This window comes from Pseudorca crassidens, chromosome 20 (genome assembly GCF_039906515.1).
Source record: "Pseudorca crassidens isolate mPseCra1 chromosome 20, mPseCra1.hap1, whole genome shotgun sequence".
Lineage (NCBI taxonomy): Eukaryota > Metazoa > Chordata > Mammalia > Artiodactyla > Delphinidae > Pseudorca > Pseudorca crassidens.
In genome coordinates this window covers 11,336,217-11,361,054 of record NC_090315.1, presented here as the reverse complement: position 1 = coordinate 11,361,054, position 24,838 = coordinate 11,336,217, and the positions used below count along the sequence as shown (strand labels likewise).

Below are 24,838 nucleotides of genomic sequence, written 5' to 3'. Positions count from 1 at the left end.
TCTCGGTAATACAGAAATGTGTCTGAAAATGCGTCCACAATGACCACCCAGCTCTATTTTGCATGCCTGAACCACAATTACTCTATTTTTACTTTTAAATGCATTCTTTCCCTTTATGGTGAAAGCAGATGTACAAGGTATGTTTGATAGGCCACAAAACAGGGTGGTCGTAAGCATGGGGAAAGGAGATTGGAAGAAGGGAAAAAGATGAGGTAATTGGCATTCTGCACAGTTGTATCTGAGTTACATGCTTCTTCATGAGATGCATGTTCAAAAATGGAGGTGGTTAGTACAATCTGAGGGTGGAGTCTTTGGCTCTCTGTTGTCAAATTGTCATTCATCAGAGAGCTGCACAGGCCCAGTTTTAGGGTCGGTGGTTCCAACCAGTCTTAGCTGGCTCAGACTGGACAAGAGCAGACTCCAGGTTCCTGGAAAACAACTTAAGCCCCTGTTACTATAGTGACCCATATGTCAGAGGTGTTACCTATAGGGGTGATTAAGTCATCAAAAAAATAAGGCAAACTTGGTCAGTGAAGGCAAGTTAACAAGCAGAGGTTTGTTTGTTTGTTTTAAAATATTTATTTATTTAGGCTGTCCCAGGTCTTATATGCAGCACACGGGATATTCGTTGCAGCATGGAGGATTTTTAGTTGCGGCACGTGGACCTCTTAGTTGCGGCATGCAGACTTCTTAGTTGTGGCATGTGGACTCTTAGTTGTGGCATGCGTGCGGGATCTAGTTCCCCGGCCAGGGATCAAACCTGGGCCTCCTGCATTGGGAGAGTGGAGTCTTACCCACTGGACCACAAGGGAAGTCCCTGTTTGTTTTTTTAAACAAGCTGTTTCCTTAGCTGCTGTTCTGTAAGACAAGTTCACGAATTTCTGTTAGTCACCAATTTCTGTTAACCCCCTGGGGCACAGTTTTAGTTATAGCCTTATAGCTGGGGTAGGCACAAGCCACTGAATCCACTTGTGAGCTATTAATAGGCAGTAGGCCTGCACTTTTTAAAATTATTATTAATAACAGGCCCGTACTTGTTACCATGGTCTGTGCGAGCCTTCCCGGGACTGGCTTATCTCTTTCAAGCACAAATAAGGTGAAAGGGTTTGAATCGTTAGGTAGCCCTAGGGCAGACGGTGAAAAGACCTGCCCCTGTTTATCTTCCCACCAAAGGGAATCAGGGACTCTTTACTTTAGTTAAGTTTATAGAGTGGGGAAGCCAACAGAGAAAAATGAGGGTCTGCAGTAGCCAGCCAGGCCTAGAAATTCGCGAAGATGTTGCCTATTTGTGGGTCAAGGAAATTCTTGGGTTAGCTTAATCTGTTTGGGGGATAATTGTATTCCTTCAGTACTTCAGTTATGACCTAGGTAATGAACAGTGTCTAGAGATAGTTGTTATCTTTCATTAGAGACTTTGTGTCTCTTTTCAGCTAACTGTTGTAGCAAATAAATAGAATCGTTTATGGACGCCTCTTGGAGAACTGAGCACAGCAAGAGTTCATCTACATATGGTAAAAGAGTTGATTTCCTGGGGAACTGGAGGGTGCTTAGATCTTGGTGGAGCACTTGAGAGAAATAAGAAGGGGCCTCTGTGGACCCTTGAGATGTGAGTGTCCAAGTATATTGTTGATTGTTCAAAGTAAAGGCAAATAGATATTGGCAAACAGATTAGCGCAGGGATGCTAAAAAAAATAAGCTAAACAAAGGTCTACAGCAGTGAACCACTTTGAGTCTGGTGAAATTAGTGACAAAAGAGCGTGTGTGTTTGGAACAACTGGGAAATGGGGGATAACGATCTTGTAAACAGCTTCCCACCCATTAGGTTTTTTTGTGTTAAACGGGGCTCGTACAGGAAATGACTAACCCCTGGTTGATTAGATCTTGATTGTTGGTGTGAGACCTGTATAGATTCAGGCTTTAATGAATATTGAGGCAATTTAGGAAGAGGTTTAACCACATATTTTACAGAATTTTTACAGTTCTGTGCTTTTTGTTCTCCCAGTGTCAGGACTAGAAGTACCCATAGATTTAGGGGGCACCTCTGTTACACTAGAGGATTTTTGTTGTAATTCTTCCTCATCTATATCAAGGACAGATTATAACAGACACGAAAGATCACGTTCAAGCCATAGCCTGCAAAAGGCCCTAGATTCACTAGCCAGAACAGTACTAGACAATAAGATTTTTTTAGATTATATTTTAGCAGAAAAAAGAGGAGTATATGTAGTGGCCAATAGGTCCTGTTACGTATATTTTAATACCACATCGAAGTAAAAAACCTTCTTAGACAAAATTAGACAACTTGGCTCCCACAGGTGTCATCACAAGAACATGGATTCAATCCCTCAGGAAGGACCTTCTCATGGATCCCGTAGGGAATAAGGTCTGTATGGGAGGGATTTTGCTTAAACTCGGTATTATTGTTCTGCGCTCGCTAGGATTTATATTCCGTCTTGTCCTAACTCTGTTCTTGCTGTTTGTCTTGCATCCTTAAGCCCAAAGCCTTGTCCTCATCTTGGGATTTGTGCGTACTTGCAATCAAATGCACACCAGTTTCATTTCTCAAACCCTTGGTGGGCCTGCGCCCGTTATCAGCAGGAAGTAGCCAGCATGGTCTCGGCCCCTCTTTCCTCAAGATTGAGGAATGATCAAAAGATAGGGGAGGGGACTTCCCTGGTGGCGCAGTGGTTAAGACTCCGTGCTCCCAATGCAGGGGGGCCCGGGTTGGATCCCTGGTCAGGGAACTAGATCCCACATGCATGCCACCACTAAGAGTTTGCATGCCACAACTAAGGAGCCCACGAGCCACAACTAAGGAGCCTGCCTGCCGCAACTAAGACCCAGCACAACCAAATAAATACATAAATTGTTTTTAAAAAGATAGGGGAGACTGAAACCGTGCTCCACAGGGTTAATAGAGGCTGGCGACTAACAGAAATTCTTGAGCTTGTTTTACAGAACACGAGATAAATGAACTTGCTTAAAACCCTCTGCTTGTAAAACGCCTTCACTAAGTAAGCTGGCTTTAGTTATTTTTTTCTTTTCTTTTTTCCTCTCCTTAATTGGAAGCTTCATGTACCCTAGGTAATGTATCACAAGACTCCTTAACCACCCCTATAGATAACACCTCTGATATAGGGGATGCTATAATAATGGGGGCTTAAGTTGTTTTTTAGGTAACTGGAGTCAGCTCTTGTCCAGTTCAAGCCAGCTAAGACTGGTTGGGACCACCGACCCTAAAACTAGGCCTGCACAGGTGTCTGATGAATGACAATTTGACATCAGAGAGCCAAAGCCTCCACCCTCAGATTATGCTAAGCACCTCTATTTTTGAACACGCATCCCATGAAGAAGCATGTAACCCAGATACGCCTATGCAAAGCACTGATTACCTCATCTCTTCCCTACCTACAACCACCTTCCCCCAAACCTAAGACCTTTTTAATCTCCTAAATATCTCAAGCCCCTCACCTTTGGGTAGGCGGATTTGAGATTCATTCTCCCATCTCCCCATTTGTCTGCCTTGTGAATGAACTGTTGCTCTGCTGCAAACCTTGACGTATCAACGTTTGGCTTGCTGCATGTAGGGCAAACGACACTGGCTTAGTAACAAGACCAGTGGCCTCCCATCCTATTTTCTGTCTTTTTATTAGCCTGCTAATCTCAGGAAATAATCTGTTTACGAATAGGGCAGCAAGAGCAGATTGAGTGACCTCATCTACTGAATGGAATCCAGAATGCCATCAGAAGAGGGCTTCCAAACGGGCTTTAAAATCTGCCACGGATTCCTCTTTCTTTGTTTGCATATTTGAATAATAGACCAATCAATGTAGGCAGGGAACACCCTAGGCTCAGTTGCCACATTGGGAGATTTTTCTGGTCTATCAGAGGATCGTGTTAGAGACCGAGGATCTTAACATGTGTTTTGGGGTTTTTTTGGCCGCACTCCTGTGGCCTGTGGGATCTTAGTTCCCTGACCAGGGATCTAACCCGCACTCCCTGGATAGGGGGCATGGAGTCTTGACCACTGGACAGCCAGGGAAGTCCCGAGACTGAGGATCTTGAATATCAACCTCAGGATGATGCCATTCTGCTTCCCACGTCTGTTTTTGGGCTTCACCAGGTCCTCCCAACACATACACAAGTTGGTAAAGATCTGGCAACCCAGGATTCTAAACGTTTCAACAAAACCTTTGGGGATTAGAAAATTCTTTAACTATGGCTCCTTAGTCTTTTTTTTTAAATAAAAAAAATATTTATTTATTTTTTTGACCGCATTGGGTCTTAGTTGCAGCACACAGGATCTTCGTTGCGGCATGCGGGATCTTTTGTGGTGGCGTGTGGGCTCTTTGTTGCAGCATGTGGGCTCCAGAGTTCGTGGAGGCTGTAGTTGCCGCACATGGGCTCTCCAGCTGTGGCTCGCGGGCTTAGTTGCCCCACGGCAGATGGGAGCTTAGTCCCCCACCAGGGATTGAACCCATGTCCCCTGTATTGGAAGGCGGATTCTTAAGCACTGGACCACCAGGGAAGTCCCTTGGTTTAGTCTTTGACCAAGGAGTGAAAGCTGTCTGAGGAGGATCCCCTGCAACCTCGGGCCTTTTTATTTCAAAAGGTAACTATTTAATAGTCTCCAGAGTAGAAAGGCTGTCCAGACAGGGAATGAGTAAACTGTGAACGCGAAGGCAAAGAAGGATAGAGGGGAGCAGAGTCCTGTCAGTCCTGTCATCTGTTGTCTTAGGTACCTCTGTTGTCTTTCACTTTTCATCAGCCTTCGGTAACAAGTCCTTTAATGAAGCTATTTTGGAATCTTGAAGCCTTTGGGAAGTTCACTTCAACCAATTGAAATAGGCATCCCGTTCTCTTCATTGAATTCATGAACCCTTACTTTCAAGTGCAGTTCTTAAGTGAAGGATCTCGTCTAACTGGAACATTCCCTCGTTGTAACTCTGGATTGTTTTCAGTCAGATTTGCCTATTTTTATAGATATCTCTAGCTTCCGGGACCATAGTTTTTAGACATAAAATAAGCAAGTGTGCTGGAAGGTGGGGCGTTTAACTCGTTAGAACTTAAGGATCCCATTAGCTAAGGCTTTGGGTTTCTCAGAGCCGAATCAACACCTAAAAGGGATGCGCCCCTGGATTGGGGATTGTATTGCATCTTACAGTGTAGCTTATTGCATGGACATTTTCTTGAGATTGGTAGGTGACCTACTGTCCATCTAACCCATTCCTTGACCAACGTATCCTAACACGATGTCTTTGGGTTTGGTGGTGAGCACTCTAACAGGTCTTAAGTGCTCGATCCACACCCACCGATTTTTGTGGCTTTTTGACCTCTGAGGTCCCAGTCAGCAGCAACTCTCACTGATACAAAACAAGACAAACAAACACATGCCCTTTCATATATTGGCAATAGCCCAGAGATGTTACCGCATCCTGGCCAAGGAAAGGTCCCGGGCATACCATGAGCAACTCCCAACATGGAACTGGGGACTGGGGAAAGGATTGAACCAGCAGACCCCAAGGAATGGGAACTGCAGGCATCTTCCAGACAAATGGGAAACTCTAGCTGTCACCAGCAGTTCCCGACATGGAACTAGTGATTCCAGACAAATGGGAAACTAACTGGAAAGCCAAGTGGATCAGGAGCTTGACGCAAACAGAACAGAACTCAGGACCGAGAGAAGCTCACCCGAGGCCCTCGGAAATGCTGAGAAAGACAGTGAGCTCAGAGGATTCACGGGGTGCTACACCTGTGTTTCTTGCTGTCCCCAAAGCCGTCGGAAGTCTCCTTTGGTCCCGCTGCTGCCACCAAATCTGTTAAATAACGAGAATTCAACTGATTAAATTTAAAGATCAAATTGGCTTTATTCAATGATTCATGAATCGGGCTGTGTCCCATCTAGCAATAGAAAGGAGCTCCACTGAGCTGTAGAAAAGAAAAGGTTGTTAAAGGCAGAAAGAGGGTGGAAAAAAGGACCTTCTTAGCGAAGAATTCATTGTTTGAATTCATCCTCCGAAGGGGATGGAAGGGCTTATTGGATGAGTTACCTCACTAGTGCTGACCAGGCGATTCTAGGTTGAATGGTTAAAGGTTACATTCCGGTGGGGTTGAAACTACAATTAGGTCTGTTATTGAATCTCGTTTTGCTGACCTGGGGGTCAGCACAACTGACTCCATTTGGGACCTGTTGTCTTCTTTGTATCAGGGTTGATGAAATATTTCTAGAAAGGGATAGTGGTGACAGTTGCACAATATTGTGACTATACCTAATGTCGCTGAATTATATATACACTTTAAAAGGGTTAAAATTGTAAAATTTATGTTACGTATATTTTACCACAATCATTTATTAAATAATAATAATTTAATCATATAATAATAACTCTAATTTTAATTATTATTATTAAATAACATCCATAATAAATAATAATTATAGTTTATTATTATTAAATGATAAATACTAAGAACAAGTGAAAAAACATATAGAACTTGCAAAAGAGGAACGAGGAGGAAGGTCACGTAAAGCCGCTGTAAGGGCTTTGGCTTCTCCACTGCCCAAGCAGATAACCTGTAGGTCAGGTTCTTCAGACAGACTGTGCACTGACAAAACCCTCTAGCGACGGATCGCTATTATCAGTTCTGGCCCCCAGCAGCATCTAGGTTGAGTTCAGTGACCCAAACGGTGGTCATCTGTGGGCACCCTTTGCCCAGCTCTGTGGGCTGAGGGGAGACTGGACGTACACCTGCTCTGCAGGGATTCAGGACAGACATTAAGCCCAACTGTGGCCCAATTAGATAGGGGCGGTGCTAGGACCGATGGGCGAGACTACTGGTTAAAATAAACCCCCCCAATGGGCGTGGCTAGAGTGAGGGGCGGGGCGGAATTCTTGACTAGCAGTGTGGGCGGGGCTAAGGCGGAGTAGTCAGGCCAGGCTTGAAATAGCTGCTCCCAAAGAAAGCCTCGTTGGCCCTAGGTTGGATGACTTGTTAGCTGGGGCTGTGATGGAGTCGGATTGGGATGTGCTGAGAGTGCGGGGAGGGTTACCGCCACGTGCCTGCTGCTGTGGGCGACTTGGGGGGCGAGCTACACAGTCTATGTTTACCTGCTGCCCAGGCACGCCGGGGCAAGCCCTGGCTCCGGGCGCACAGAGCCTGGGCAGGTGAGGAAGGAGGGCTCCGAGCCAGGCAGGTAGGGGTGGGGACAGCAAGAACGAAGACAGATGACAGGTGAGGGTCCCTAATCAGGGCAGAGGCCAGGGACTCCTGGAAGAAAGACAGGTGAAGGCTGGAGCAACTAGGGCAAGGGAGGCATGGAATGCATGAAATTCTCGAACCAGTAGGGGTTGGGCTTCAGTGAAGGAGGGTCCCAGAAAAGGTGCAAAAAGGGACAAGAGGGACAGTGGAGGGGATGATAGGGGGTTGGATCTGGGGGTGCTTCCCTCCTGCCCTCTTTCTAGTGGTGACAGGAGCCACCAACGGCATCAGCAAGGCTTATGCACGTGAGGTGAGCCAGGGCTTGGCGTGTGTGGTGGGAGAGCTTCTCCTGTCTGTTTGTCTGTTGTCAGCTAACCCTATTAGACTGAGAATTGTGTGCTTTATCTGGTTCCCTCAGACGTCCTCTCCTCCAGGAAGCCTTCCCTCTGCTCTCCAGGGTGGGGGTGGGTGTTTACACTGGGCTTCTACAGACCCTTGATGTTCTCCCATCATTGCCCTGATTTATTCATTCAAAACATATTTATATACCCCCTCCACGTGCCAGGCATCTTCTAGGTGCCAGGGGTACAGCAGTGAACAAAATAGATGTAAAAAAATCAAAAGACCTTGCCATCATGAAGCTTATGTTGAAGTGAGGGGAGACCGGTGTAAACAAGATAAACAAATGAAGCGTATAGTGTATCAAATGGTTGTAAGAGTTAAGGAGAAAAATAAATGAAGAAAGAGAACAGGGAGCCCTGGGGATGTGCACGTTCCAATTTTTATATAGGATAATTAGAAGTGTCACTGAGAAGGCAGCACTGAGCAAAGAACAGAAGGAGGTGAGGGAGGGAGTCTTGTGAATAACTGGGAGAAGGAATTTCCAGGGAGAAGAAACTGCCAGTGCAAAGGCCCTGAGGTAGGAAGCATTGCTTGTTGGAGAAGCAGGAATGGGGCCACTGTGATTGTATCAGAATGAAAGGGAGAGGGGAACAGTAGGAGACGAGGGCAAAGATGCAATTTCAGGGCAGATCATGGGGAATCTGGTAGGTTATGGTGGAGACTTTAACATTTACTGAGTGACATGGGTTCTGAAGAGGGATGCGATACTATAGGAGGGTGAGGATGGAAGCAGGGAGATCAGCTAAAAAGCTCTTGCAAAGTCCAAGCAAGAGATCTTGATGACTTACACCAGGATGACAGCATAGAGGCATAAGAAGTACTTGGATTTTGGATTGATTTTGAAGGTAGTGCTGACAAGATTTATTAAAAAGATTGGATGTGGAGTATGACTCCAAACTTCTGACCCTGTAACCCGAAACCTTGCTAAACTCAGCTCTTCATTCTTGTAGTCTTTTTGTGGATTTCTTGGGATTTTCTATGTAGACAGTCATGTCATCTGTGTAAGAGACAATTTTATTTCTGACTTTCCAATCTGTATACCTTTTATTTCTTTTTCTTGCTTTATTGTACTGCCCAGGAAATTAAATAGGATGTTCAGAGGAGTGGTAAGCGTGAACGTCATCGTCCCTTGTTCCTGATCTTAGGGGAAAAGCATTCAGTTTTCAACCATTAAATATAATGTTAGCCGTAGGTTTTTAAAATGTACGTATGTGTGTATGTATTTATGTAAGCTTTATAAGGTTAAGGACGTTCCTTTCTATACCTAGGTTGCTGAGAGTTTTTATCATGGATGGAGGTTGACTTTTGTTAAGTAACTTTTCTGTGATTGTTGAGGTGATCATATGGTTTTTCTTCTTTACTCTGTTTATAGAGTACATTACATCAATTGATCTTTCAAATGTTGAACCAACCCTGCATTCCTGCACTAAGCCCCACTTGGTGATTATTGATTATCCTTTTTCTATATTGCTGGATTTGATTTACTAATATTTTGTTGAGAATTTTTGTGTCTAAGTTTATGAGAGATATTAGTTTATAGTTTTCTTTTCTTGTAATATCTTTGTTTGGTTTTTGGTATTAGGGTAATGCTGGCCTCCTAAAATAAATTACTATAAAATTTTTGACCAGAATACGTCAAAAAATGCAGCTGCTGTTACTGAGATGGAGTTGAACTGAGGGGAGGACCAAGTTTGGGGGAAACAGGAGGGAGTCTCGTTTTGGACATTCCAAGTTTGAGATACCAATTAGGTATCCAAGTTGAGAAGTTCCAGAATTTGGAAATGCCATTCTGGAGTTCAGAGGGGAGGTTGGGGTGGAGATATAAGTGGAAGCATCATCAACATAACGATCTCATTTAAAGTCATGAGACTAGATGAGGCGCCTGTGGTAGTGGGTGTTGATGGAGAAGGGGAGCACAGTCTGAATCACCCCAGAGTGCTCCCTGGAGCACCCAAAGTTAAGAGGTACAGAAGATGAGAAGGCACAAGAACTGAGAATGGGGGGGAAACCAGGGTTGGAAGAGAGGTCTTGGAAGCCACGGAAAAGAATGTTTCCAGGAGGAGGGGGTGCTGAATGTGTCAGTTGCTGTTGGGAGGTGCTGAGAATACAGCACTGGGTTTACCATCATGGAAGTTATCGGTGACCAGAGTGGTTTGGGTGGCGTGGCGGGGGTGGGAGACCGATTGGATTGGGTACCAGAGGGTATGGTAAGAGAGCCAGGATAAACAATCCTCTCTTAGAATGCTGAGTCAACTGCGGTGGTGTGATGAGAAATGGGCCAATGCCTGAACAGAGAAAATGAGAGAGATTCTGGTAGGATTTCCTGCTGATGGGAATCATCCAGAAGAGGGAGGGGTTTTGATGAAGGGGGAAGATGGGGGAAAGCTGGAGTGATGGCCTTGAGTGGACAAGGAGGGAGGGGAGGCTAGTGCATGAATAGAAAGGCAACCCTGGTGGAAAGGGAGAGAACTTGCGTCTGGATGCACGTCAGCCGGTAGTGATGGCCACTCTGAGTCATTGCCATCTGGGGACCGGTCTGTCCCAGCACTGCCCTGTGAGCCCCAAGAGGGCAGGGCTGTGGCTGTGCTGGTCAGCCCCACCTAGCACAAGCCCAGGCACGAGCAGATTCTGGACAAATGTTTGTTGAATGAATAAATGCCCTTCACAGCATCAACCTCTCAGACGCTGGAGCTGTTGAGATGTTTGTGCCCAGCCCCCCCTCCAAAGCTGATGGATGCTCAGTCCCACATAACATGTCACCCTCAGACAGGCAGGTTGAGAGGGTCAGATATGAAGCCAAACTCCACAGATACTGGCTGACCTTGTTTCAAGCAGAAGGGTATTCAAGGCAAAAGGAGCAGCATGTGCAAAGGCCCAGAGGCAGGAAAATTCAGGTGGCGATCTTGGGACTAGATGAACTATCTGCTGTGCCTGGATTCCCATAGAGGGCCACCGGCAGGAGAGACAGCTGAAGACTCAGGCCGGAGCCAGGCCACTTGAGGCCACGGTGAGGAGTGTAGTTTTATCTCAGAGACACTGGGGAGTCAAGGCAGGTTCTGAGTAGGGGAAGGCAGGAACGGGTTTGTATTTCAGAGAGAACCCTCTGGCTGCTGAGTGAGACTGGGTCTATCTTGGGCATGCTTTGTCCCCAGCACCGCCCAGCAAAGAGCAAGGGCTCAATAGACACATTTTGAATAAATGCATGAAGGAAGGAAGGTATAAAAATTATTGGATTCTTATGTCACTGAGAATAAAAGCCAGAGTCTTTACTGGGGCATTCGAGGCTCCATGATCTGGGCTCCTGTACAACCGGCCACTTCATTCAGTGCACACTGGACTGTATGGCGTCCTCGAAGCTGCCAGCCGTTGTGCAAGGGCCTTTGCACTTGGTGTTCTGTCTGGAATAGTCTTTCCCCAGGATGCATGCTCCAGGAGGGCAGACTTTCGTATTTCTCTTTTGTTCACCTCTGCATCCACAGTGCCGATAACACTGTAGCACCCTGTCAGCAAGCAGTAAATATTTGTGGCTTTCGTGAATAAATAAATGAATGCATCCCCTGCAGCTCGCCGGGAGAGGTCTGAACATCGTCCTCATCAGTCGAGACCTGAGCAAGTTGGAGCACGAGGCAAAGGCGATAGGTGAGGAGGGGAAGAGGGGAGCGGGTTAAGTTCTGGATCAAGGGCTGGGGCTAGACGGGGGCGTGGCTGGGGGCGTGGCTGGGGCGTGATCCCGGACGAGGTCTGTAGGTGGCCGAGGCGCTTGCGGGGAGCTAGCTATCTATGCATCTGGGGCCATCATATAGGGGCTGGGGCTGAACAGGGACGGGGGCAGAGGTCGGACCAGATTCCAGCTAAGGGCCTGGCTCCCACTGCCCTTCCCAGAGAGGCTTCATGGCAAAAGCACACGAGTCATCCAGGTGGATTTCACCGGAGGCTTGGAGATCTACGAGGCCATTGCGGCAGGACTGAAGGACCTGGAGATCGGAGTACTGAGTACGTCCCTGTGCCTGTTGGGAGGAGCGCTGCCCTCAACTGCCCCCGTGCTCACCCTAACCCGGAACTCTCTGTGGTCGCCCTCCCTTTTTCCCCTACCCCGTCTCCCAGGGACCGTTGGAGTGAAACAAACAATTTGTCCCCTCTCACTCAGTAAATAGTGTGGGCAAGCAATACGTACCTGGCTTGAGGAAACTGCTCGACTGTGAGGACTTCGCCAAGTGAGTAAAACCGAGTACTAGTCCGCGGGTGCCTCCGCCTCACACGGCTCCCTCTGTTGGAAAACCCGGCGCAGCACACTAGCTTTGTTCATTGTTTTGAGAGCCACAAATCTACGATGTCTAGGGCGTGAAGGAGGCCTCTCCTTCCGTGGGGCGCCCTTCTGCGGTGCCCAACGGGGACCACTGTTCAGGTTGAGTCTGCTAACTTTAAGGGGAAATGAGCCACGTGGGAAAGTTAGTGCCTCAGTTTCATATCTATAAAATGGGAATCCATATTTTTGCTGACCTCGCAGGGCTGATATGACAATGGGATAAAATGATGCACCTAAGCCTAAGTTGTGTGCTCCATGAATGTGGGCCATTATTATTAGACATAGACAGAATAGGAGATCAGGACGGCTTTTAGATTTTACATATTATTATTTCAAAAGTAATGCGTAGGGCTTCCCTGGTGGCGCAGTGGTTCAGAGTCCGCCTGCCGATGCAGGGGACACGGGTTCGTGCCCCGGTCCGGGAAGATCCCACATGCTGTGGAGCGGCTGGGCCTGTGAGCCATGGCCGCTGAGCCTGCGCATCCGGAGCCTGTGCTCCGCAACGGGAGAGGCCACTACAGTGAGAGGCCCGCGTACCGCCAAAAAAAAAAAAGTAATGCATAGGCCCATTTTAGAAAATGTGAAGAGAGGCAGTCTGTGTATTCTGCCTCCGGTGTTAGAGGAAGTTGTGGTTTAAGACTAACCCTGCAAATGAGAACGATTAGGAGAGCTGGATAAAATATTTTTAAAATAACTGTTTGGGGGCTTCCCTGGTGGCGCAGTGGTTGAGAGTCCGCCTGCCGATGCAGGGGACACGGGTTCGTGCCCCGGTCCGGGAAGATCCCACATGCCGTGGAGCGGCTGGGCCCGTGAGCCATGGCCGCTGAGCCTGCGCGTCCAGAGCCTGTGCTCCGCAACGGGAGAGGCCACAACAGTGAGAAGCCCCCGTGCCGCAAAAAAAAAAAAAAAAAGTAAAAATAACTGTTTGAAGGCATCAAACTACTAAGGCAATGAGGAATTGTCGCACCAAGATTTGAGAGAAGAAAGAATCCAAGAGGGGGGAATCTGACATTTGAAGCAACATTTCCCTTCAAAGTGGATGAGCGTTTAAGAGGCAAAGCAGAGCTTTCAACATAGTGTGCGAGCTGCAACAAATAATGTAGTGCAAAGCTTTGGAAAATATCCCAGGCTTTAGGCTGGGATCCTGAAAACTATAATCCAGGAGTTAGGGTAAAGTAGGTTTCATAGGAACTGAAGCCAGGTTTTAAATGATTTCGATTCCCGTCGGGATTAAGTTGATCTTATATTTTAGCGCCCCCTAGTTTAGCTGCCGGGGAGAAGCAAAACCAAACCAAACCATTTTTAGAGAAAAACGATGTAGTCCAGGGACTCGAATTAGCAATACGATTTTTTAAATATTAAATATCCAGCACTCAACAAAATACAACCAGGAATATTAGAAGAAAAATCGTGATTGAAAGCAAGAGAAATAATAGATAATGTAATGAGGTCCACATGTAACCAAGATAATGGAAATAGCATAGATTTTTTTTTAAAGAATTGTAACATATGTAACATAAAACTTGCCATTTTAACCATTTTAAAGTGTGCAACTCAGTGGCATTAAATACATTCACAGTGTTGTAAAGCTGTCACCACTATCTGTTTCCAGAACTTTTTCATCATCCCAAACAGGAGCTCTGGTCCTGTTAAGCAGTATCCCGACATTCTTCCCTATTCCCCACCCCTGGTAGCATCTATCTCTCCTTTCTGTCTCCGTGAGCTTGCTAATTCTAGATACCTCATACAAGTGAAATCATAGAATAGTTTTCCTTTTGTGTCTGGCTTATAGCGTAATGTTTTCAATTTCATCCATGTTGTTAGCAAGTATCAGAACGTCATTCTTTTTATTTTCTTTATTTTGAAGTTATGGCAAATATACATAACTTAAATTTGGTTATTTTTAACTATATTGAAGTGTACAGTTCAGGGGTATTATGTACATTCAGATTGTTGTGAAACACCACCACCAGCCACCTCCAGGATTTTTTCAACTCTTTACCTATTAAACAGTAACGCCCACCCCCCCATTCCTTCCTACCCACAGGTCCTGGAAACCACCATTCTACTTTCCGTCTCTATGAATTTGGCTATTCTAGGTGCCTCATGTAAGTGGAATCATACAATATGTGTCCTTTTGTGCCTGGTTTATTTCATTTAGCATAATATTTTCAGGGTTCATCCATGTTGTAGCATGTGTCCCAATTTTCTTCCTTTTTAAGGCTGAATAATATTCCATCATATGTGTATACCACATTTTGTTTACCTCTTCATCTGTTGATAGACACTTGGGTTGTTTCCACCTTTTGGCTGCTGTGAATAATGCTGCTATGAACTGTTGGTGTACAAATATCTGTTTGGGTGCCTGCTTTTAATTCTTTTGGGCATATACCCAGAAGTGGAAATGATGATGCAAGATTGGTCTGGCTAATCTCAGGGTCCCTTGAGATTCCATATCAATTTTGGGCTGGGTTTTTCTATTTCTGCAAAAATGCTGTTAGGATTTTGATAGTGATTGCACTGACTCTATAGATCACTTTGGGTAGTACTGCCATCTTAGCAATATTAAGTCTTCCAACCCATGTATATGGGATGTCTTTCCAATTTGTATCTCTTCTCTAGTATCTTTCAGTAATGTTTTATAGTTTTCAGTATATGTCTTTCTTCCTTGGTTAAGTTAATTCCTAAGTGTATTTATTCTTTTATTCTTTTTGATGCTATTGCAAATGGAATTGTTTTCATACTTCACTTTTGGGTTGTTCATTGTTCATGTAGAGAAATGCAACTGAGTTTTTGGTGTTGATTTTGTATCCCACTTCTTTGTGAGTTTGCTTATCAGTTTTCACTTCTTTTGTGGAATCTTTAAGATTTTCTACATGTAAGATCATATCATCTGCAAACAGAGATAATTTTACTTCTTCCTTTTCAGTTTGAGTACCTTTGACTTCTTTTCTTGCTTAGTTGCTCTGGCTAGAACTTCCAGTACTGTGTTGAATAGAAATGGCAAAAGCAAGAAGTGCTTTCAGTATTTCACCATTGAGTGTGATGTTAGCTGTGGGCTTTTTATATTATTATATGTATTATTTTATGTGCATTATTCATATCTTTATTATGTTGAGATAGTTTCCTTCCATTCCTAGTTTATTGAATGTTTTAATCATGAAACGTGTTGAATTTTGCCAAATACTTTTCTGCATCAATTGAGGTGATCACGTGATTTTTTTCTTTATTCTGTTAATGTGTGGTGTTACATTAGTCAAGTTTTGTATCTCAAACCATCCTTGCATTCTAGGAACAAATCCCACTTGGTCATGGTGTATAATCCTTTTAATATGCTGTTGAATTCAATTTGCTAGCATTTTGTTGAGGATTTTTGTGTCAATGTTCATGAGGGACGCTGGTTTGTAGATTTCCCTTCTTGTAATGTCTTTCACTTTGGTATCAGGGCAATGCTGGCTTCATAGAATAAGTTAAGAAGTGTTCTCTCCTCTTCAATGTTTTGGAAGAGTTTGAGAAGAATTGGCATTAGTTCTTCTTTAAATGTTTGGTAGAATTCATCAGCAAAGTCATCTGTCCAGGAATTTTCTTTCTGGGGAAATTTTTGATTATTAGTCCAATCTCCTTGCTAGTTATGGGTCTATTCAGATTTTCTATTTCTTCCTGATTGAGTCATAGTAGGTTTTGTGTTTCTAGGAACTTATCTATTTCATCTAGATTATCCAATTTATAGGTGTACAGTTGTTCATAGTACTCTCTTATAATCCTTTTTATTTCTGTGGAATCAGTAGTAATGTCCCACTTTCATTTCTGATTTTAGTAATTTCAGTATTTTTTTTCTTAGCCAATCTAGATAAATGTAAATTTGGTATGTTGTGTTTTAATTTCTATTTTCATTTGTCTCAAAGTATTTTTAAGTTTCCTTTGTGATTTCTTCTTTGACCCATTGGTGTTTGAGTTGTAGAAGCTCTTTATATATTATGGTTATTAATCCCTTATCAAATGAATGATTTGTAAATTTTCTGCCAATTTGCAAGTTGCCTTTTCACTCTGTTGATAGTATCTCTTTTGTGTGTGTGTGGTACGCGAGCTTCTCACTGCTGTGGCCTCTCCCGTTGTGGAGCACAGGCTCCGGACGCGCAGGCTCAGCGGCCACGGCTCACGGGCCCAGCCGCTCTGCGGCACGTGGGATCTTCCCGGACCGGGGCACGAACCCGTGTCCCCTGCATCGGCAGGCGGGCCCTCAACCACTGCGCCACCAGGGAAGCCCGATAGTATCTTTTAATGTGCAAAAGGTTTTAATTCTGATGAAGTACAGTTTATCTATTTTTCTTTTGCTGCTTGTGCTTTTAGTATCATCCGAGAAATCATTGCCGAACCCAATGTCATAAAGCTTTTCCTCTGTTTTCTTTCAAGAGTTTTGTAATTTTAGCTCTTACGTTTAGGACTTTGATCCATTTAGAGTTTTTTGTATATGGTGTTTTGCTTCACATATTTTGGGGCTCTGTTGTTAGGTCTGTATATCTTTATAATTGTTATATCTTCTTGCTGCATTGAACTTTTTTTTTAGCCTTTTTTAATAAAATTAATTTGTTTATTTTATTTATTTATTTCTGGCTGCATTGGGTTTTCATTGCTGCGCGCAGGCTTTCTCTAGTTGCCGTGAGCAGGGGCTACTCTTCGTCGCAGTGTGTGGGCTTCTCACTGCGGTGGCTTCTCTTGTTGCAGAGCACGGGGTCTAGGCGCACAGGCTTCAGCAGTTGTGGCTCACGGGCTCTAGAGCGCAGGCTCAGTAGTTGTGGCGCACGGGCTTAGTTGCTCCACGGGATCTTACCAGACCAGGGCTCCAATCCATGTCCCCTGCATTGGCAGGTGGATTCTTCACCACTGCACCACCAGGGAAGCCCTGCCCTGAACTTTTAAGAAATAAACCTCATTCTTATTAGGGTGCTGCAGATTAAAACCAGAGTGAGCTACAACTACACAGCCACTGAAATGGTTAACGCTAAAAATATTGTCAGTGCCAAGTGTTGTTGGGGATGTGGAGCAACTGGAATTCTTCCTTTTTTTTTTTTGGAATTTAAATCTTTTTTAATTTAATTTTTATTTTATACTGGGGTGTAGTTGATTTACAATATTGTGTTAGTTTCAGGTGTACAGCAAAGTGGTTCAGCTATACATATACATATATTCATTCTTTTTCAGAATATTTTCCCATTTAGGTTATTACAGAATATTTAGTAGAGTTCCCTGTGCTATACAGTAGGACCTTGTTGTTTATCTATTTTATATGTAGTAATGTGTATATGTTAATCCCAGCCTCCTAATTTATCCTTCCCCCCTTCCTTTCCCTTTTGGTAACCATAAGCTTGTTTTCAAAGTCTGCAAGTCTGTTTCTGGTTCATAAATAAGTTCATTTGTATCATCTTTTTAGATTCCACATATAAGTGATATCATATGATATTTGTTTTTCTCTGTCTGACTTATTTCACTTAGTATGATAATCTCTAGGTCCATCCATGTTGCTGCAAATGGCATTATTTCATTCTTTTTTATGGTTGAGTGGTATTCCACTGTATACATGTACCACATCTTCTTTATCCATTCCTCTGTCAATGGACATTTAGGTTGTTTCCATGTCTTGGCTATCGTGAAGAGTGCTGCTATGAACATTGGGGTGCGTGTATCTTTTCGAATTGTGGTTTTCTCTGGATATATGCCCAGGAGTGGGTTGATTAGAGAAATAAAGCATACCGCCTTCATACGATGCAAAATTATAGCAGTGAACATGAATGAACTTCTGCTACACATAACACGGAAGAATCTTATAAACATAGTGTTTAGCAGACAAAGCCAGAGATAAAAGGATACATACTCAATGATTCCACTTAAATGAAGTTCAGAACTGAACAAAACTCTTCTAGAGTGTGTTAGAGGTCAAGACGGTGGTTAACTGGGGAAGAGGCAAGCGTAATGACTGCAGGAGATGAAGAATCTGGGAAACTGTCAATACTTTCTTTATGTGGGTAGAGGCTAAAGATTTGTGTTCATTTTTCACACTAAAGATTTATGCACTTTGGTATGTGTATGGTATACATTTATAAAAATCTTTACTGATCAAAAAATCCAAAGAGAGAAGTTTATGAAATGAAAGTGAAAATTTCCCTTCTCCCTCCAATCCTAGCCCCCCAAAGTGACCCCCGATTTAAAATGTGGTAGTTTTATTTCTCTGTGCATAGAGAAGTATGTACCTGGATCTTTTATCCAGATGGCGGCAGCCTATTGTTCTGCACTTTACCTTTCACAGGTAGGCATGTATCTTGGGGATTATTCTAATCAGAATAATTAGCTGACCCATTCTTTTTACCTGGTGCGCAGTGATCCATCCATTGGCTACCCTGTGTTTATTTAGTCATCTCAGTATCGATGGGCATTCAGGGTGTTTCCTAGTATATGTGACTACAAATTGTGTTGCGATGAATATCTTTGGACATATGCAGTTCCCACATGTGTGAGTATCTTAGAAAGGAATAAATTTCCAGAGCGGAGTTGATGTGTCAAAGTTTATGTGCATTTTAAATTCTAGTAGAAGCTACGTTTTAAAAATGTGTTCCAGGGGCTCCCCTGGTGGCGCAGTGGTTGAGAGTCTGCCTGCCGATGCAGGGGACGCGGCTTCGTGCCCCCGTCCGGGAGGATCCCACATGCCGCGAAGCGGCTGGGCCCGTGAGCCATGGCCGCTGAGCCTGCGCGTCCGGAGCCTGTGCTCCGCAACGGGAGAGGCCACAACAGTGAGAGGCCGGCGTACCACAAAAAAAATGTGTTCCATATTAAAAGAAAAGTAAACTAGAAAATATCAGAGTTGTGGCAGGGCTGGTGAAGGGAAGAACTGATTGGTTCCATTTTCTTCCCCCAGAAATTCTTGGATGTTATAAACTGCAACATGATGTCTGTGGTCCAGATGAGTCGGGGCTGGGAGGGACTGGGTCCAAGGTCAGCGAGCTCTGACCACTCTCGGTGGTCCCCAGCGTCCCCCAGAACTGGGCCTGGCATAGAGGAAGTGCTAGAGGAATACTCCCTGAGGGAAGGTAGGGGGATAGGAGTGAACTTGAGGAGGGGCAGGAGTCTGGGCAGGTGAAAGCAGTGGAAAGGGAAAGACAGGGTCCTCTCCATTCCTCCTGCAGATGACTAGGATCGTCCTGCCCCAAATGGTCACCAGGTAAGGCGCAGTCTCTTTGTCTTTCACTCGGGATCTTCCCTCATCCAACCTCCGGGCTTTTTCCATTCCCCAGCTGTCCCATCCACATTTCCAGTTCTTCCCTGTCTCTCTGATCTTTCTCAAATTAGGACAGCGACTAAGGGGTGGAGGAGGGGAAATCACTGGGACTCTCTGTTCCCTGGCAATGACTACCTTCCAAATGATGCTTCCTCCTCCAGGGGCAAAGGTATCCTCATCAACATATCTTCAGTAACTGACAGCCACCAAGGTACCCAGACCCACAGATCAGGCCAGGGCTGGCTGCCATGCTGGCATTCCTGCAGTAGCCCTTAATTCCGGCACTGAAGGTTATGGTGGGAAAGGCTTGCCTGCATGTGTGTGATGTGCCACCTGAGTCTGAGGCTAATAATAGTTCAGACAGACATCTGGGGCACAGTCCAGTGGACAAGCCAGGTTTTTCGTTCGTTTTTTAAGAGAAACAGAGGCTAGGGGTCAAGAGAACCCATGAGGTGGGAGAAAGGGAATTCAGAGACTGGCCCGGCTGGAACGGAGAGTGAGTGTATGGGAACAGAGGGAGGGCTTAGAGCAAGGAAGCTTTCAGGCGTTACGGTGAGAACTTGGGCCGTGAGGGAGGGGCCCCTCCTGGCGGTAGAGTGTTCTAGGATCAGGGACGGCGCTGGGGCAAGGGCGGGCTGGAGGAGTTTGCACGGGGAAAGCTCTTGGCCCTGGGACCCTCCCTCCCTCTCCTTCTCCGCAGGCTTTTGTGCGAAGTTTCTCCGTGGCAGTGGGCGCAGAGTACCACTCCGAGGGGGTCACTGTGCAGGTGCCTGACTCCGCGGGGACTTAGCTCAAAAGGGACAGCAGTGGCAGCTGAGAAGGGGAGGGCTCTGAGGGGGGGAGGAGCTTAGAGACAGCTGAAGGTCTTAGGAGCAGGGGCGGGGTGGGGATGGGGTCGGGGGGTGCGTCTGAGAGAGGACCGAGACTCAGACTCGGAAGAGCTTCAGTGGATGTAAATCAACTATACTTCAATAAAATAGAACGGAAGGAGGGAAGGGAGGAAGGAAGGAAGGAAGGAAGGAAGGAAGGACCTTAAAAAAAAAAGAATAAGATGAGCTACCTTGGAGCCACGATCGGAAGCGGTGGGTTCTCGAGGGGGCGTGGCCTCGAAGGCGTGGCCGGGGCGTGTCTGGGGCGTGGTCGGCAAGAGAAGTGGGACTCAGGGATTCTCGGAGGGGGCCTGGGAGCTTAGGCTTAGGGGGAGGGGAGTTCTTTTTCTTGACCCCCTTCCTGCCTGCAAACAGTAAGCCCCTTTTTGGTTGAAACAAATCCCTTGAAAAGCGGGCTGCTCGTGGTGAGTCCCGAGGACTTCGCTTGGCAGGCGTTGGACACACTTGGCCTCACCTCCCAAACCCCTGAGTGCCTCCTCCACGCTGTGCAGGTGCTTTCCTGGGGCAATCCTAGGCAGAGAGCTGGATGCGACAGTCCCTGGCCCGGGTCCACTAGCCCTCAGAAAGGGGGAGACGTCCAGAGAAGAGGCGGGCCCCCACCCCGGGCTGGGGAGCCAGGAGAGGAGATGGGGGACTCAAGAATGGGGGGGTGTCTTGATCCTTGGTACCTCTCCTTCCCAGGGTTTCCTGCTGACCATCTTCCTGCCCAGTTGGTTTTTTCTCAGTCGCTGGGGATTAAAGCTTTTATCTCTGTTGGTGAGCTGGAATAGGGCACGGTTTCTTCGTCACAGAACTTGACTGAAGGCCTTGAAGAGGCGTGGCCACATGTCCGTCGTTCCCCACCCCCACCCCCGCCGCCTCCAGAATCCTAGGCCAGGGCTGTAGTTAGCAAAGAATTCCCACACATCGAGACAGATGGACAAGCAGACCAATGGAACGTAGTTGGACCCCCGAACACCCAGAAATTTACTAACAACTGCAGCATCTCAAATCTCTGGCAGAAAGATGGAGTTTTTAATATGTGGCGCTGAGACTACATAGACATTTGGAGAAAAACAAGCAAACAGATATATACATACATAGATACGTACATATATAGACTGTAGCGATGATGGCTGCACAACTTTGTGAAATACTAAAACCCACTAAATTGTACACATTAAAAGGGTTAATTTTATGGTATGTGAATTAAATCTCAATTTAAAAATCTCAATAAAAATATTTTTAAAATAGAGACTCCCTGTGTGTGTGTGTGTGTGTGTGTGTGTGTGTGTGTCTGTGTGTATACATATATGTATAAAATTGGATCCAGTCCTCACACCATGTACCGGCATAAACTGCAGATGAATCAGAAATCCCTAAATCCCTGTGTAAAAATAGAAACACAACAACTAGAAGAATCCACGAATGAATTTCTTTCCATCTTGGGAGTGGAAGAATCTTTCTTATTAATACTGAAAATTAAAAGCAGCAAAAAAAGCCAAAACCAAACAAAAAACCACTAACAAATATTGAACTGTAGTTAATGATATGCAGGCTGAATTATTTAGGAAAAGTGCACTGATGTCAGCAACTTACTTTGAAATGCATTTAAAAGTTAGAGTCAGTAGAAATATGGTTAGACAAGTATGGTAAAATGTTAGTAGAATCTAAGCGGTAAACACATGTACACCTCTTTCAACTTTCCTGTATATTTGAAGTTTTTCATAATAAAATGCTGGGAGAGGGACTTCCCTCGTAGTTCAGCGGTAAAGAATCCGCCTTCCGATACAGGGGACGCCGGTTCGATCCCTGGTCGGGGAACTAGGATCCCACATACCGTGGGGCAATTGAGCCCGCGTGCTGCAAACTACTAGCCCTGGAGCCTGCGCCCAGCAACTAGAGAGAAGCCCGCACGCCACAACGAAGAGCCCCTCGTGCTGCAACGGAAATATCCCGCATACCTCAGCGAAGATCCTACATGCCACAACTAGGACCCGACACAGGCAAAAAATTAAAAAATAAAAATAATAAAATAAAAATGTCTTTTAAAAATGCTGGGGAAAATCCAGGAGCAATAAAATTAAATTTATAAATAAAACGTCTTAAGCAGATTTAGAAATTACTTAAGAAAAGATGATACGCTTCTTATTATCACATTTCCGGAGAAGGACGGCTCGGGCCCTGGAGAATAAACGGACTTTTTTGCGGAGAAACGCGGATGCAGACCATCGAAGAGACATCATAAAGCGGCCCTGATTTTGAGCTTTGGCGCGGGTGGTTGTGGGTAGCGCGCCCAAGAAGGAGGATGAACGAGGAGCGTCCCCGCGCGCCGAAGGGGCGATGCTGGTCGCCGCGACCCTGGCAGGAGCTGCAGGCCCTGTGCTAGGAGCTGAACGTGGACGAGGGGAGCGCAGCCTAAGCCCTGGAAGACTTCACAACTGTCCAGGGCAACTACAGCCTAGAGGGAGAAGTAAGTTATACACTGGTTGGCTTGTTCATTATATCTTGCCTGCCTCAAAAGCATTATTCCCACGGTTGGAAAGGGTATCATGGAAGGAAATTGTGTTTCACTTACCAGAATACTACCTTCAGCTAAATTAAGTTTAATACAGTTTTTTAGTAAAATGAAGAAGTGGATGGACCTGTCTAGAATTTTGTGAACGTATGGAAAGGCTAGAAAGAAATTTTGAGGGGTCTGCTGTAATTTTCAAAAACGTTGAGCCAGTTTTTTTTTATATATTTATTTTATTTATTTATTTTGGCTGCGTTGGGTCTTCGTTGCTGCGCGGGGGCCTTCTCTAGTTGCAGCGAGCAGGAGCTACTCTTCGTTGTGGTGCTCAGGCTTCTCATTGCGGTGGCTTCTCTTGCTGTGGAGCACGGGCTCTAGGTGCGCGGGCTTCAGTGGTTGTGGCACTCGGGCTCAGTAGTTGTGGCTCGCGGGCTCTAGAGAGCAGGCTCAGTAGTTGTGGCACACAGATTTAGTTGCTCCACGGCACGTGGGATCTTCCCGGACCAGGGCTTGAACCCGTGTCCCCTGCATTGGCAGGCAGATTCTTAACCACTGCGCCACCAGGGAAGCCCTCTTTAACCCTCTTTAATCTGCATCCATTCCTCATCCTTTCTTTGTGCTGTGCGACATTAACATTTTTGAAGCAGAAATATTTTGAAGTTGAAAAACACAATAAGTTTTATGGAAGAGAGATTGATTAGAGGAATAAGATCTTATGCAGTTGAGGCAGTGTCGAGAAGGTCCAGAAAGGGGAGTTAGGGGATCAGTGGAAAATACCAGTCAGCCTTCTGGAAGCAGTAGTGCAGGTGGACAAGTCAGAGCTTTCAGGAAAATCTGGGAAGTTGTATATCCAGCTGCTAGAGTGGTATCGCGAAGGACAGCTGGTGAGGAAGTCTGTGGAAGGCATCTGGTCGTGGGCCTGGGGTCACTGTTGGTCAGCAGGGCAGAAAGTTGAGATGAGCAGAGTTTGGGGGAAACAAGGTCCCTGTGCTTTTTCATCTCTCTTTCTCTACACTGAACGGGAGAGTAAGAGCAAGCTGGAACCCACTGGCACATCTGTGTGGGTAGAACAATGACCATATGTGGGTAGAACAATGAGCAGGCTTCACTTCTTCCTTTATATTTTCATGCAATTTGCTCTTTCAGCCAACTCTAACCTAGTACCATACAGGGAAGAGGGAGTCTAAGAAAGATGGGTCCCCCTTAGCCCAGCTGACACAGTACAAAACCACCACAAAAGTGCGCCTTGTTTTCTCTATTTCAAAAGAGTTTTTCTGAGATTGGTACTCCTCCCTTAATTGTCTGGAAGATTTCACCAGTAAGACCATCTGGGCCGGGGCTTCCCTGGTGGTACAGTGGTTAAGAATCCGCCTGCCAGTGCAGAGGACATGGGTTTGAGCCCTGGTCCAGGAAGATCCCACATGCCATGGAACAACTAAGCCCGTGCGCCACAACTGCTGAGTCTGTGCTCTAGAGCCCGCGAGCCACAACTACTGAGCTCGTGTGCCACAACTACTGAAGCCTGCATGCCTAGAGCCCGTGCTCTGCAACAAGAAAAGCCACTGCAATGAGAAGCCCGCGCACCGCAACAAAGAATAGCCCCCCCTGCCACAACTAGAGAAAGCCTGCGTGAAGCAGCGAAGACCCAATGCACCAAAAAATAAATAAATTAAATAAATTAATTTAAAAAAAAACCATCTGGGCCTGGATTTTTGTGGTTAAAGTTTTAAATTGTGGGTTAAATTTCTTTGATAGATATAGGACTATTCAGATTTTCTATTTCTTCTTGGGTCAGTTGTGGTAAGTTTTATTTTTCAAATAATTTTTCCACTTCATCAAAATGTTCAAATGTATTGATATGAACTGGTTCATAATATCCTCTTATTACCCTTTTCATGCTTGTAGGATCTATAGTGATGTCTCATTTTGAGTCCTGATATTGGTAATTTTTCTCTTTTGTTTTTCTTCATTGGTCTTGATAGGGATTTATTGATTATATTGAGCTTTCAAATAGACAGCCTTTGGCTTGTTGACTTTTATATTGTATATTTGTTTTCTATTTTGTTGATTTCTGCTCTTATCTATATTATTTTATTTTCTACTTTGTTTTAAATTTGTTTTTCTTTCTCTACCTTCTTAGATCTTTGATTTTTAAATTTTACTTTTCTGATATATACATTAAAGCTATACGTTTCCCTCTAAACATAATGCTTACAGTATCCATAAATTTTGCTATGTTACGTTTTTACTGTCATTCAGTTAAAAATGAGTCCTTATTCCCA

General features: G+C 45.1%; 1 protein-coding gene across 2 annotated transcripts in view; it reads left to right on the top strand.

The window, feature by feature from the left end:
- The window catches only part of LOC137215465 (very-long-chain 3-oxoacyl-CoA reductase-A-like), a 75,779-nt gene extending 57,237 nt beyond the window's left edge, over positions 1 to 18,542 (top strand). The window contains exons 1-5 of one of the 2 annotated variants that reach the window (XM_067720740.1): positions 9,750 to 9,912; positions 11,163 to 11,238; positions 11,482 to 11,592; positions 11,747 to 11,813; positions 13,953 to 18,542. In XM_067720740.1, the coding sequence (XP_067576841.1) occupies positions 9,898 to 9,912; positions 11,163 to 11,238; positions 11,482 to 11,592; positions 11,747 to 11,813; positions 13,953 to 13,989 (306 nt within the window). In that variant the 5' untranslated portion in view covers positions 9,750 to 9,897 and the 3' untranslated portion in view covers positions 13,990 to 18,542. The other variant, XR_010939302.1, reaches the window with a different exon arrangement.
- Positions 18,543 to 24,838: the final 6,296 nt, after the last annotated feature.